This window comes from Leuresthes tenuis, unplaced genomic scaffold, assembly GCF_036924035.1.
Source record: "Leuresthes tenuis unplaced genomic scaffold, fLeuTen1.0.hap1 SCAF_8, whole genome shotgun sequence".
Taxonomy (NCBI): Eukaryota; Metazoa; Chordata; class Actinopteri; order Atheriniformes; family Atherinopsidae; genus Leuresthes; species Leuresthes tenuis.
In genome coordinates, this window is record NW_027325362.1 from 4,600,609 (window position 1) to 4,612,615 (window position 12,007).

At 43.9% G+C, this 12,007-nt stretch overlaps 2 protein-coding genes across 6 annotated transcripts in view; one reads left to right on the forward strand and one right to left on the reverse strand.

Annotated features, from left to right (window-relative positions):
• Nucleotides 1-12,007, forward strand: part of LOC140312764 (cytochrome c) — a 299,923-nt gene that overhangs the window by 49,456 nt on the left and 238,460 nt on the right. The window lies entirely within an intron of this gene.
• nckap1 (NCK-associated protein 1) overlaps nucleotides 1-12,007 on the reverse strand; it is a 33,247-nt gene that overhangs the window by 2,153 nt on the left and 19,087 nt on the right. For all 5 annotated transcript variants that reach the window (XM_072390552.1, XM_072390551.1, XM_072390550.1 and 2 more), the window contains 19 exons: nucleotides 11,432-11,538; nucleotides 11,188-11,320; nucleotides 10,274-10,355; nucleotides 10,116-10,174; nucleotides 9,813-9,958; nucleotides 9,588-9,720; nucleotides 7,918-8,037; nucleotides 7,534-7,673; nucleotides 7,155-7,286; nucleotides 5,555-5,773; nucleotides 5,147-5,277; nucleotides 4,933-5,030; nucleotides 3,358-3,451; nucleotides 3,006-3,088; nucleotides 2,839-2,919; nucleotides 2,665-2,758; nucleotides 2,392-2,508; nucleotides 1,033-1,142; nucleotides 238-327 (listed from right to left, as the gene is read on the reverse strand). In XM_072390552.1, the coding sequence (XP_072246653.1) occupies nucleotides 238-327; nucleotides 1,033-1,142; nucleotides 2,392-2,508; nucleotides 2,665-2,758; nucleotides 2,839-2,919; nucleotides 3,006-3,088; nucleotides 3,358-3,451; nucleotides 4,933-5,030; nucleotides 5,147-5,277; nucleotides 5,555-5,773; nucleotides 7,155-7,286; nucleotides 7,534-7,673; nucleotides 7,918-8,037; nucleotides 9,588-9,720; nucleotides 9,813-9,958; nucleotides 10,116-10,174; nucleotides 10,274-10,355; nucleotides 11,188-11,320; nucleotides 11,432-11,538 (2,169 nt within the window). The remainder of the gene's footprint in view (nucleotides 1-237; nucleotides 328-1,032; nucleotides 1,143-2,391; nucleotides 2,509-2,664; nucleotides 2,759-2,838; nucleotides 2,920-3,005; nucleotides 3,089-3,357; nucleotides 3,452-4,932; nucleotides 5,031-5,146; nucleotides 5,278-5,554; nucleotides 5,774-7,154; nucleotides 7,287-7,533; nucleotides 7,674-7,917; nucleotides 8,038-9,587; nucleotides 9,721-9,812; nucleotides 9,959-10,115; nucleotides 10,175-10,273; nucleotides 10,356-11,187; nucleotides 11,321-11,431; nucleotides 11,539-12,007) is intronic.

The window sequence follows — 12,007 nt, forward strand, 5'->3', positions numbered from 1 at the left end:
AGGAGATACAGACCCGATCCCATTTTCTTCTCGTGGCCCCATCTCTCCGTTTCGCAGCGGTAAAGTACTTCTCTTTTAGACATGAGGTAGTAGTAGTCAACCCTTCACCTGGGGCTTTGGGGGCTAAATGACCCCATAATCCCTAAAAGGGGGGACTTTACCGCTAAAACCGAGGGGTAGTACCAAGGGGAGGAAGTGGGATTGGGCCACAATCTGCCGTGTTTTAAATCATCTCACCATGTCCAGCAGCAGGTAGACAGACTCTCTGTTACGCGTGGTCATCTTGTCCGTTTCCTGGCCGATCTTCAGCAAGCTGGATGAGGCCAGCTGCAGAAACACACACATGAAAGATGCACAAAGGTTACAGAGAAGTGTGAAGCTGCAATTATAACCCTTTATGATGGCGCTTCACTGGCTGCAGTCCTCATTCTAAACAATAGGGGTCACTAGTGAGAAAGTTAATGCGCTAAACTGCACAGAAAACACTAGAAAAAGAAGTAAAGGCAGCATATCTGCTGTAGAGGATCATAAATACACAGTTTCAACTTTGTTTTAAGAGAAGTTTGAAGTCTTTGGTTCTGAGGAGTCATACAGACGTCTGAAGACGGACCTTCAGGTGTTAGAACAGAAATATTAATCTAAACTTCAGATTTGCTCATTTATCCCAAACAGATCTGTTCCAGCGCCACAAATTAGGAAAACATCATCATTTAATTAGACCTGTGCTGCAGATACACACAACAGAGTTACAACCACAGCGAACATGCTGATGGCAAATGTAAATGTATAGAAATGTCCTACAGGAAACTATATTTAATGTATTAAACATGTCACTGCAGATGTAATAAAGCCAGAGCCTATTCTAATTAGATCAAATGGTCCGTGCTATGAAATAAAACAGTTTCTATCAGCTTTAACTGAGGATTGCCAATTTTTCCATATCATCCACACTCCCTGTGCTGCGAACATTAATCTAAAGAAAGTGCTTTCAGTCAGGTGGGAGGAAGAAATAATGGTTTCTCGTGGTCTTACAGCCAGGAACTCTTTCAGCCGGTCCTCTATGCTTCCCTTGTGGATGGTGAAGAGAGCAGCAGCGATCTGGTTGATGGCTTTGGCCAGGCAGTGGATGTTGTTGCAGTGGCCTGTAGGGGGCAGCACACGCACACACTTCGTTAGGGAGAAGTCGTCATTTTTTTTGTTTTAAAATCAATTTACATAATTTTTTAAAGACTTCTTCAGCGGAGAAATGATCCAGAATGTGATGCCAACATCTCTCAGTCCATTTAATAAAAGATGGATCTAAGTGTTGTGTTTCAGGGAGATAACAAGTCTTTATTTAAATATGTGAGATGAATGGAAAGGAACATGAAACATGGATGTAATCGTGGGCTCACAGCACCGACTGTGGGCCAACACGCAGTCTGCATACTAACAGTGGAGCCCATGATAACTCATTATCCTCTTCAAATGTCCCTTATTAACAGGGGCGCTTTTCATTTCAAGGTTGTTAGGAGGCAACGTCTTGATATTTCACCCTTGAGTGACAAATGTCCGTAATACCTCATCAAACGCCTCATTTAACTCCCACAATGTGTCTCTACTGTGCTAAATATTAAGTTTTTTCCAACCGAGTAGAGCTTTTTATTAAAATGGACAAAACAAACATGGTTCACATCGCGTGAACAGACCTTTAAAAATGACCAATAAATTAAAAAGTACTTGTAATGGAGATGATACGACCCCCATGAATCAGTCTGAGGGCACAAAGGTTGATCTTATTTGCATGCAAAGCAGTTTTATAGCTCAGATGCTGTAAATTATGCACAACGTATCAATGCTCATTCTGTCTGGACTTTATGGAGCAGTTTGCTGAGAGATTTAAATAAATTATTAAGCTAAAGTTTCTTTATTTGAACCCTTCTTCACATACATTTTGCCACTTTTATTTCTTTAAGATGAACCGTTTTGTTGTCTTAGAAAGTAAGAAAGATCAGAAGTGCGTGTGTCTATGGACAAAATCAATTATTAAAAACCTAAACCTAAACCTAAACAATAAGAATAAATATGATGTAAAGGAAAACAACACAGAGATAAATACAGACAAATAAAACATGAATAAAGAGTGGCAATAACCAACTTAAATGAATGCAGTTGAAAATTGAAGCACAAACATTAGTGCATAAATTAATCTTTCGCTTCATTTTAGCAGCATTCATCATAAAGTAAAGAGCTGTTTCTGCAGCTGTAACAGCAAACTTAAGGAGAGTTTTTAAAGCAACACAACCAACGAACCGCTGCGTTTCCAAACTGTTCAAACCTTCTGGCATCAAAGCTGAAATCTGTTATCGGAGAGAAGTCTCCCAACAACAACGCAGCGGCTCGGCTGCCTACCTTCTATGGCGGGGCTGTACTGTGACATCACGTTACTGGCAAGCGTTGGCAAGGAAACGGCCACAAACACCATCAGCAGACAGGCGATCTTATACTCCTCCTCTGGACTGATGTTCTCTGAAGACACAAAGACGAATGGCGGTCACACGTGTGTGTGTGTGTGTGTGTGTGTGTGTGTGTGTGTGTGTGTGTGTGTGTGCGTGTGTGCGTGTGTGTGTGTGTGTGTGTGTGTGCGTGACAGACTGAGTTTGTGCACATCTGTGTGTGGCTCACCGCTCTTTTGAGAGGACAGAGCCACCACCAGAGCCGGGTCGATCTCACAGGGTAAACCTGCTGCTGAGGACAGCTCATAAACATTCATGGCCACCTGCGAACGGACAAAATTCTCACGTCAGCTTAAGGACACAGACAGCCGATCTGTTCCTGCTCCTCGGCCATGCGTTCTACCTTCATGTCCGTCTCTCTGGGGATGTGGTCCTTGAAATCCTCCACCGAACTGACCAGGAAGGGGATATGACATGACAACACCTGGAGGAACAAGACAAACCCGATGGAGCGGCTTCACTTACAAAGAGAGCTTTGCAGCATGTAGTGCGTGTTTGTGTGCGTCTTACGTCTCTCAGAGCCTCCTGAGCGAGAGAGCGGAAAGACAGAATGACCCCGATGATGGTCATTCTCTTCAAAACACTGTCCACAGCTACAGAAACACACAAAAACAGAGCGTTGATGGGCTGCAGAAGACCCTAAGCAGTCCATCTTTTGAGGAAATGACCTGAGGAATCCTTGGCAACAGAAACAACAGAGAGACTCGACACACGACTCAATCAGGTGGGAATGTTGTTAAATTCAAACAATCTCTTTGCAGAGGAAGAAAATATGAGAACTTCCTTTGTCGAGTAAACACTTAGCATCAAACCGAACATAAAAGTGAGTCTGCATGGGTCACGTGTGCATGCGTGTGATTACAGGTGAGTTTCTTGAAGAGGGCGGCCATGTGCTCCGGTTTGTCAAAGCTCGTCCTCATCTGGGTCAACACCTCCATGTTTTCTACCACCAGTTTCTGCACAGAACAAAAAAACACACAAACAGATGTTAAGAACACTTGTGTGAGGAAGGAAGCTTTTCTCCGAGCTCCAAGGTCGTTTTTGGTCGTGTGTAAACTGAAGCTAAGCTGTTGAGTCTTTAAAAAAGCTACAGATATAGAAGGAATGCAGGTGATGTTAGTGGAGATTTCACAGTAATCGGGTTCGAGTCACCAAACACTCGACTTAACGACCGCAGATCAACTGTTGGGCAACAGATTCAGCGAGAATGTGAGCTCATCTTTGAACAAACATCTGAATGGATTGATTCCAGGCTGGGAAATGTGCTGGGAACACAGACTGTAACACGACAATGAATCATTTCCCCATTTACGAACTCTAACGCTTTGTGAGCATCTGTAACTGCGCTACTTTTGGTCTGCGTGTAGTTGTGTGTGTGTGTGTGTGTGTTATTCTGCAAATTAAGTCCACAGAAGTGACTTATTTCACGTTCGCTCCACATATGCTCAAATCCAGTTTATCACTGATGCTTTGACGGTGGTTAAATCACCCTCCGAACCTGCTGTTGTAGTCCTGTTCTCCTGGTTCACAATTCAGATGTTCATCTGCTGATTCTATTCTCTACGACCCGTCTGTATGCAACCAGAGTACCGGTTCTTTCTTTACTGGTGTAGAAATGAGACGAGACGTTTGTGGCCAGATGTTACTGTCCATGATCCACTGAGTCTTCCTTTCCCTGTTCAGACTAAATGCCTCACAGATGGGATTTATTTAGCTCTTAAACTCCCCGTCTCATGACTACCTGCGGCAGCCATGAATGTTTCACCAATACTTTAAGACGAATGAATGAATGAACGTTCTATAGTAGAGTGCCTGTGTAGAATCCCTCCGTTAGCTCTCCTATAGCTGCTAGTAGCCACATAACAGCAGCTATGAGCTAACAGAGCTATAGCACACGTTCATTCATTCATTCTTCTTAAAGTATTGGTGAAATAAAGACAGATAATGCCTTATTTAGAGGCTGCATCGTCTAAGCCCCGTTCACTCTGTCATATGGATCGCAAGTTATCTAAATATCTTCCGAAGGACACCGACTTTCACCAAACTGTTCTCAGTGAGTAGATGAACGTATTTCATGCCAGAAATAAGGTCTAGGTTTAAAAATACCGGAGTTCCCCTTTAAACTATGAGTTGCACGAGGAAGAAGGTACATATAAAGTCATGTAGAAATCATTCGGAGGTTAGGGAGACAAAAGGTTCTTACTCTCGTGATTTCACACCGATTTAAACAACCTTTTAAATTAAATTTGTGCCAACAGATCCCCTGAATGCTGACTGGACATTTTTCTACAGGCACAACCATAAATGCTGAAGATTACGGACGTAAAATCTTAACCGAGGAGAAGGAGAAATATTAAATCATCTGTAAAACACGCCTTCTGTGAGGCGTTTAAAAAGGTGAATTCTTATGCACGAGTCGGTGTGAGCGTTCGCGTACCTTCAGCTCAGCAACCTGTGACGAGATGTGCCACATCAGACTCTCACTGAGGAACTTCATGCCGTACGGCCCCAACAGCTCCGACAGTGAACGCATCTCTGAAAGAACACAGAAGCCCATTACTCCACATGATTTCAGCAGGAAACACGAAGACGAGCTGGAGTTGCATTGTAACTGCAGTCTGCGTGAACACCATCTGCAGCAGAGTTCGTACCAGAGATGTCGGAGTATTCCTCAGCATTGAAAGTCAGCTCGTTCTCAGTGGGCAGGTTGACGAAAGCCTTCATGGCGGGGAAGTAGGCGATGTGTCCGTTACTGACCTGACGGAGCAACGTCTCCAAATACCTGCACAGAGACACGATGTGCTGCTTCAGTATGGGTTCACATTCATTCATAAGTCAGGAGCACAAACACCTCATTTCTATCCACTGATTATATTAAAACACTGGAAATGGCCACAATGACGCACCCAAACGAGCTCTAAACGAGGCCTTTGAGTCCTTACATGCTTTTAGTGACTGGTGCTGAAGTGACACTTTCATTGCCATGTACAATCTGATATTTTAGCGCTGCACTAATGAGGTTTGTTGGTGAAAGTTTGCGGAGCTAAACTCCAACACACCAGTTTGTGTATAAACTGGTGATGGTGGGCTCTCCGTGGCTGTCCAGGTGCTGCGTCTGCTGCAGGAGGACGTTGTTGAAGACCCGGGTGATGTCGATGGTGACGTAGTTCTCTATGGACTGCAGAACCGTCATGTAGGCTCTGACACTGGTCAGCAGCTCGCTGGGCTTGGCTATCTCCTGAGTAGCCTGGTTGTACATGGTCATCCCGACTATGGACCTGGAGACAGAGAGTCCAGACAGTCACAGATAAATACTGTAAAGATGCATCGAAATCTCACCAAACTCCAACAAATGTATTAAAACAGCCAGTTGAACTAAACTATGACCTCTCTTTTGGTGTTTTGGTCTTTCCAACAACTTATATCCGCTTGTAAAACAGTTTGAAGCACCAACTCTGACCTTTACAAAGCTCATTAACTTCTGAAGAGGATGTAAAAAGAACGAAAACTCTGTCTTTTCACTTAACTTTCTCTCGCACTCACTTAAAGCCGCAGTGAGCAGGATTACGAGACACGTAGCAGCTGTTATTTATAGACTGCAGTTATATGAATATCCACAACTCGATCCTTTCCTTTGAAGCATTTAGGAGAAGCTACGTTGGTCGTTTAAAGCACAATTAAATGTTGAAGTCATTCCCTAAAGGCTGAGTTTGATTGGCCCATTCAGGGATGGTGCAGATACACGGCAGTATATAGCAGAGGCTTTACCACATCTGTAAGTTTACACAAATTACACATAAGAAAACTTTAATTAATTTCAACGGGTAAATGCACCACTGGAATTTAAAGGGGACTCCGGTATTTTGAAACCTAGACCTTATTTCTGGCATGAAATACGTTCATCTACTCACCGAGAACAGTTTGGTGAAAGTCTGCGTCCTTCGGAAGATATTTAGATAACTCGAGATCCATATAACGGAGTGAACGGGGCAGGGAATTCTACACAGGCACTCTACTGGGACCACTTCATCCACACGCTTGGCTGCAGCACAGCTCATTCACTCCAGTAAGAACATCTTACTCAAAGTTGTCGTTCACATTGTCAACATTTGATAAATATCCTTCCATGTTGCACAAAACTAGCAGTACTGAAAACTCTGTGTGAAGTTAGCCGACTGTCACAGAGCACGGAGTGAATAAACTGTGCTGCAGGGGGGCGTGTGGATGAAGTGGTCCCAGTAGAGTGCCTGTGTAGAAATCCCTCCGTTAGCTCTCCTATAGCTGCAGGTAGCCACATAACAGCTCCTGTGAGCTAACAGAGCTATAGCACACGTTCATTCATTCATTCTTCTGAAAGTATTGGTGAAATAAAGACAGATAATGCCTTATTTAGAGGCTGCATCGTCTAAGCCCCGTTCACTCCGTTATATGGATCTCGAGTTATCTAAATATCTTCCGAAGGACACCGACTTTCGCCAAACTGTTCTCAGTGAGTAGATGAACATATTTCATGCCAGAAATAAGGTCTAGGTTTAAAAATACCGGAGTTCCCATTTAAAGGGACAGAAAGTAGCCATGCAGCAGGGTCACTCCAGTCATTTCATTGGGAAACAAGTGAACAAACAAGCAGAATCCCGTCTCTGAGTGCGTTTTGCTTACTTGGTAAATCGGATCTCCAGGTGCGAGGTGAGGTACTCTCTCGGCGTGAACGTGTGCTCCCACACCACCAGGTTGGGAACGTAGTTGATAGAGAAGCAGAGTTCGGATAACGCCGTGTGGAGCTTGTCCAGACTGGGGAAAAAAGCAACATCAAGGTGGGTTCCATCAGATATGAAGAACAAAAGATACGATGAATGAATGAAATACGATGGAAACAGGATAAGAAATGACAAAACATAGAGATTTACACGATTTATTTGAGCCTCACGATAACAAAGACGGATGTTTTAATGATGCCAAACAGGATAAAAAAGGGATCAACTGAAGCATCACAGGAGCAGAAATGTATGAAAAAAGGCTCGGCTTCAGTCGTACTAACTTGGTGACCAGCAGCCTGTTCTTCCTCATGCTCTCCACTCCTGGCTTCTCCCTCTCCGGCTCTCCCTTCTTCCCGGTGGCCTTCTTGCTCTTCTTGTTGACGGCCTGGCTGATGGTTTTCGCGCAGTGTTTCGGCAGCAGCTGCAGGCGGCAAAAAGAAAGGTTGAATTTCTCTGCACTGTAACTCTTTTCAAACCTGGAGGCTGCGAGATAAGACCCGCAGCATCGCGTGTCACCGTGTTTATCCAACAAAATGTGGTTCTGCTGCTCTGCTTATGTCGTCTCATCCGAGCATCAGTTAAAACAACCCTTTGAAATGATGCTTCCACACATCTGAGTTCTGAGTGAACTGCTTTAATTAAGCGATCTGCCTCTGTGTTCCCACCTGGTCGCTCAGGGTACACTGCTCAGTGCAGATGTCAGTGATCAGGTTTCTGGCCTGTTTGGCCATTTCATCCAGGAACATGTTGCACAATGACAGGCTCCGATCTCCTATGTGGTGACGCTGTGGAGTGAGACACAAAACCAGGAGTAAAGTCATCATCTTTCATCAACGTTACACCGTTTAACAGCCGTTTGATCCGTGTGGCTTATTTCTGCGCTCTGTTAACCTGAGCGTAAAACGCCACGCAAGCGTAATTTAACTCTACAGGAAACCGGAGTGGTTTCAACCCTGTTCACAGCTCTTCGATGGGAAACTTTTCACCTCCGCCCAGTGAAAATAAAAAAAAACTACACTCACACAAACTGCTGCAAAGAGGAAAACAGCTTAGTGAAAGTGTGGTCAGATGGAGAGGTCAGAAACACATCTGCTGATATCTAGGAGGAACTTACTGAGGTGTTTATGAGGGCAAAAGCCAATAAAAGTGAATCAAAATGGCTTCTGGACAGTCAGCCACAGGTAGGCACTGGTGCACGTTACACACCAGGACATTTTCACCATCAAGCACCATTAAAAGTACGATGAATTAGCTCCTCACAGAGTCTATTTGCAGCCATCACTGGCATACTTTTAACACTGAAGTGGTCTTTAGCATGTCTGTTGGTTATAAATATAAAACATTGCTCTTTAGAAAGTGCATGTTTGACTCTGTGGACAACGGTCACATGCAGCTAATCAACCTGCACGCATAATAATGACTGAAGTTTAAGGGTTCGTGGACACACGAAGGCTCTTTGTGCAACACAAAATCCGAAAATATCCGAACATCTGAAGCAACCTCAGAATCAGACACGATTCCATTAAGAGGCTGGAAGTGAATAAACTAAGATGCACAGTGTCACCAGCAGGTGGCGGTACAGGCCGCTTTACTAAACAAAACAAAAAAACAACCACTGTGGTGGACACCCACAAGAGGAAAGCGAAAAAAGGAATTTTTTAAGAACTACTTTCGTCTCTGGATGTTATATTATCTCATCTTATCAGCGAGTCACTAGAAACAGCCGGTTAATCACGCTTTAATCTGTCCAATCCCCGTTGAAACAGACAGAAACAAGTGGAAGCTTTCACATTTTCTTATCAACAGAATTTAATGGGAATTAAAAATGGCTATGGAAGCCCAGCTGGAGTTGTGCACGGTCGAATGAGCACGAAACGGGACACAAATGCAGAAAAGAACGATTTGGAGTGAAATAATAACTCAAATTCAGTTTAATACAAATGGCAGAAAAGTCTCTGGATTGATTGGAATAATTTCACTCAAACTTGTAAGGAGGAGATGTTGGAATGGCAAAATCCCTCCAATCACATAAATCTTCCAAGTAGTTTCTTAATATTTTCAGTGTGTTTTTATGCATTTGAAGTATAACACACTTTGTGAAGCCTGAGCGAACATCAACGATGGTTATTAAAGAGTCTCGTGTCTCATCAAGGTGTCTTTTTCTGGTTTTAGCCTCATTGTTCTCTCTCTGTGCTTCTTAGGTTCAAGTTTAACATCTATTACAGAGCAAAAATGTTTAAAAAGCTCCTGAATCAAAGAGCTAAGTCACAGCGCCTTATTTTAATCCTTCTCTGTCCACTGCAACATTAATCCTGCAGGAATTGGGTTTACTCACCTCCTCGGGACAGAGCTCATGTGTGCAGGACATGAAGTGTGTGCAGAGCAGAGGGAAGCAGATGGAGTGTCGGCTTTGGGAGGGCAGCTCCAAGCACTGCTGAAACATCTTTTCAAAAGCACGACTGTAGAAACTACACAGACGGGGGGGAAAAAGCTGAATATATTTCACATTATGTTGGAAAATCAGTGACTTTGCTCGAGCAACAAAAGAGCCCAACATTACCAGAAAATAGACAGGTCTGATGTCTCCACCAGCATCTCCACCAGAGAATCCACCATCTTGGTGTGGAAGATGATGGTGTTCATCATTTTACCGAGCTCCTTGTGATCAGCTATGCCCAGACTGGCTTTAGAGACGCTGGTGTATGCCTACAGAGTGTGAAGTGGACACAGAAAAAGCTTTCGTTTCCTTGTGGTCACATTTTGTACCAGTTGGAGTTTCTCCAAAGCTGGATAGGGTTTCAAGAGGCTCCTTTTCTCCTCAAACTTTGCTGTGTAGAAAGAACTTTTAATATTGAGTTTTTACCTGCAGTCTGAACCAGTCCAGCCTCATGCCTCTGAAGTCAAACACCTCTCCGTCCTCCACTGGGAGGCAGAAACAATGTCATTTGTTCAAAATGCACCTTGTACGACTTTAAACCTTTGTATTTATCTTCTTTTACGGGACAAAAAGCAGGGGGTTACCTTGTTTGACGCTGAGAGAGGTCATGGTGTTGACAAATGAAGACATGATTATAGATTCATCCTCTGGACACACCGACAGGTTCTGTTAGACAGACAAGTGGGCAAATGTTGGTCTTAAGGAGGTGATGTGGGAATTAGAGGTTTTACTGTTACAAGCTGGTATTCAATCAGTCATCTGTTCATCTAAAGGCACTTCAAAGATACAAGCCAATACAACCTTAATCACAAAGAGTTGCTGTTTCTCTGTTTCTTGCTCTTCTGCTGACCTTTATGTTCTGATCGCTCGTCAGTGTTGTGAATATGTCAAAACAGACTTAGAAACATGAACCAAGGAGCCAAACTTTGAACAGGGCGTAAAGAATGTCGTCCGTCATCCTTTGTGCATCGTGTTCTGGACAGAGCCCCTCCCTCACATGTCCAGATGTGGGATGGACAGAGCCCCTCCCTCACATGTCCAGATGTGGGATGGACAGAGCCCCTCCCTCACATGTCCAGATGTGTTCTGGACAGAGCCCCTCCCTCACATGTCCAGATGTGGGATGGACAGAGCCCCTCCCTCACATGTCCAGATGTGGGATGGACAGAGCCCCTCCCTCACATGTCCAGATGTGTTCTGGACAGAGCCCCTCCCTCACATGTCCAGATGTGGGATGGACAGAGCCCCTCCCTCACATGTCCAGATGTGGGATGGACAGAGCCCCTCCCTCACATGTCCAGATGTGGGATGGACAGAGCCCCTCCCTCACATGTCCAGATGTGGGATGGACAGAGCCCCTCCCTCACATGTCCAGATGTGTTCTGGACAGAGCCCCTCCCTCACATGTCCAGATGTGGGATGGACAGAGCCCCTCCCTCACATGTCCAGATGTGTGATCACATCGTCTCTCCACCCAACTGTCAGCGCTCAATCTCACCTGCACCATTTCATTCAGCACCACAGCATCGAAGCCAGACAGGTACTGGACGTAGTACCGCTGCATCACAGGGCCGTACTTCCTGACGTGAGCTCGGAGCTCCTCCATGTAGAAGATCAGCTCTGCTATGTGTCTGTAAAACACATGTGGACACGTCACGCCTGGGATTCAGGCAGCCAGTGGCCAAACAAGCAACCCAGAGAGGCTGAGAGCAGAGGTCATGCTGCTGTGTGCTGCTGCTCACTTGTCTATGAAGTCATCTGTGCTTTTCTTCTGGATGTTGTCTGCGTGTCGGAGCAGCCAGATGATCTCATCACGGGCGAAAGACAACGCCATGAACACAAATAACGCCTGAAACACAGAAAGATGATAAATTACACTGGATCAAATAAACAATATCATATGTGCTATATATCATAACTATACCACAATATAGTTATTCATAAATATTTATGAAGCATTTGATTTGGTCTGAGGATGATACAACCATCTGCCTTAATAACTCCAGAATATAATATTACATTATTCATTATTCGCTGCTAGATTTCGCTCCATGAGGGCATCTTAGTTAGAAATAAAGTTTTTAATGTTTTATGATAATATTTATCTTAATATTGCACAGCAGCATCTGTCAGTTGACCTTTTTCGTATTTACTGCTGAATACATTTTTATGACAACACCAGGTCAAAGAAATAAAACCTAATTAAATTTAGGAATGAGCTACATATCATTTATTAGTCTTTAAGATCAAAGCTGGTCGGTTAAAACTACAGCAAACACTTTTACAGTCAAATCAATGAGCTACAAACTACTTATTAT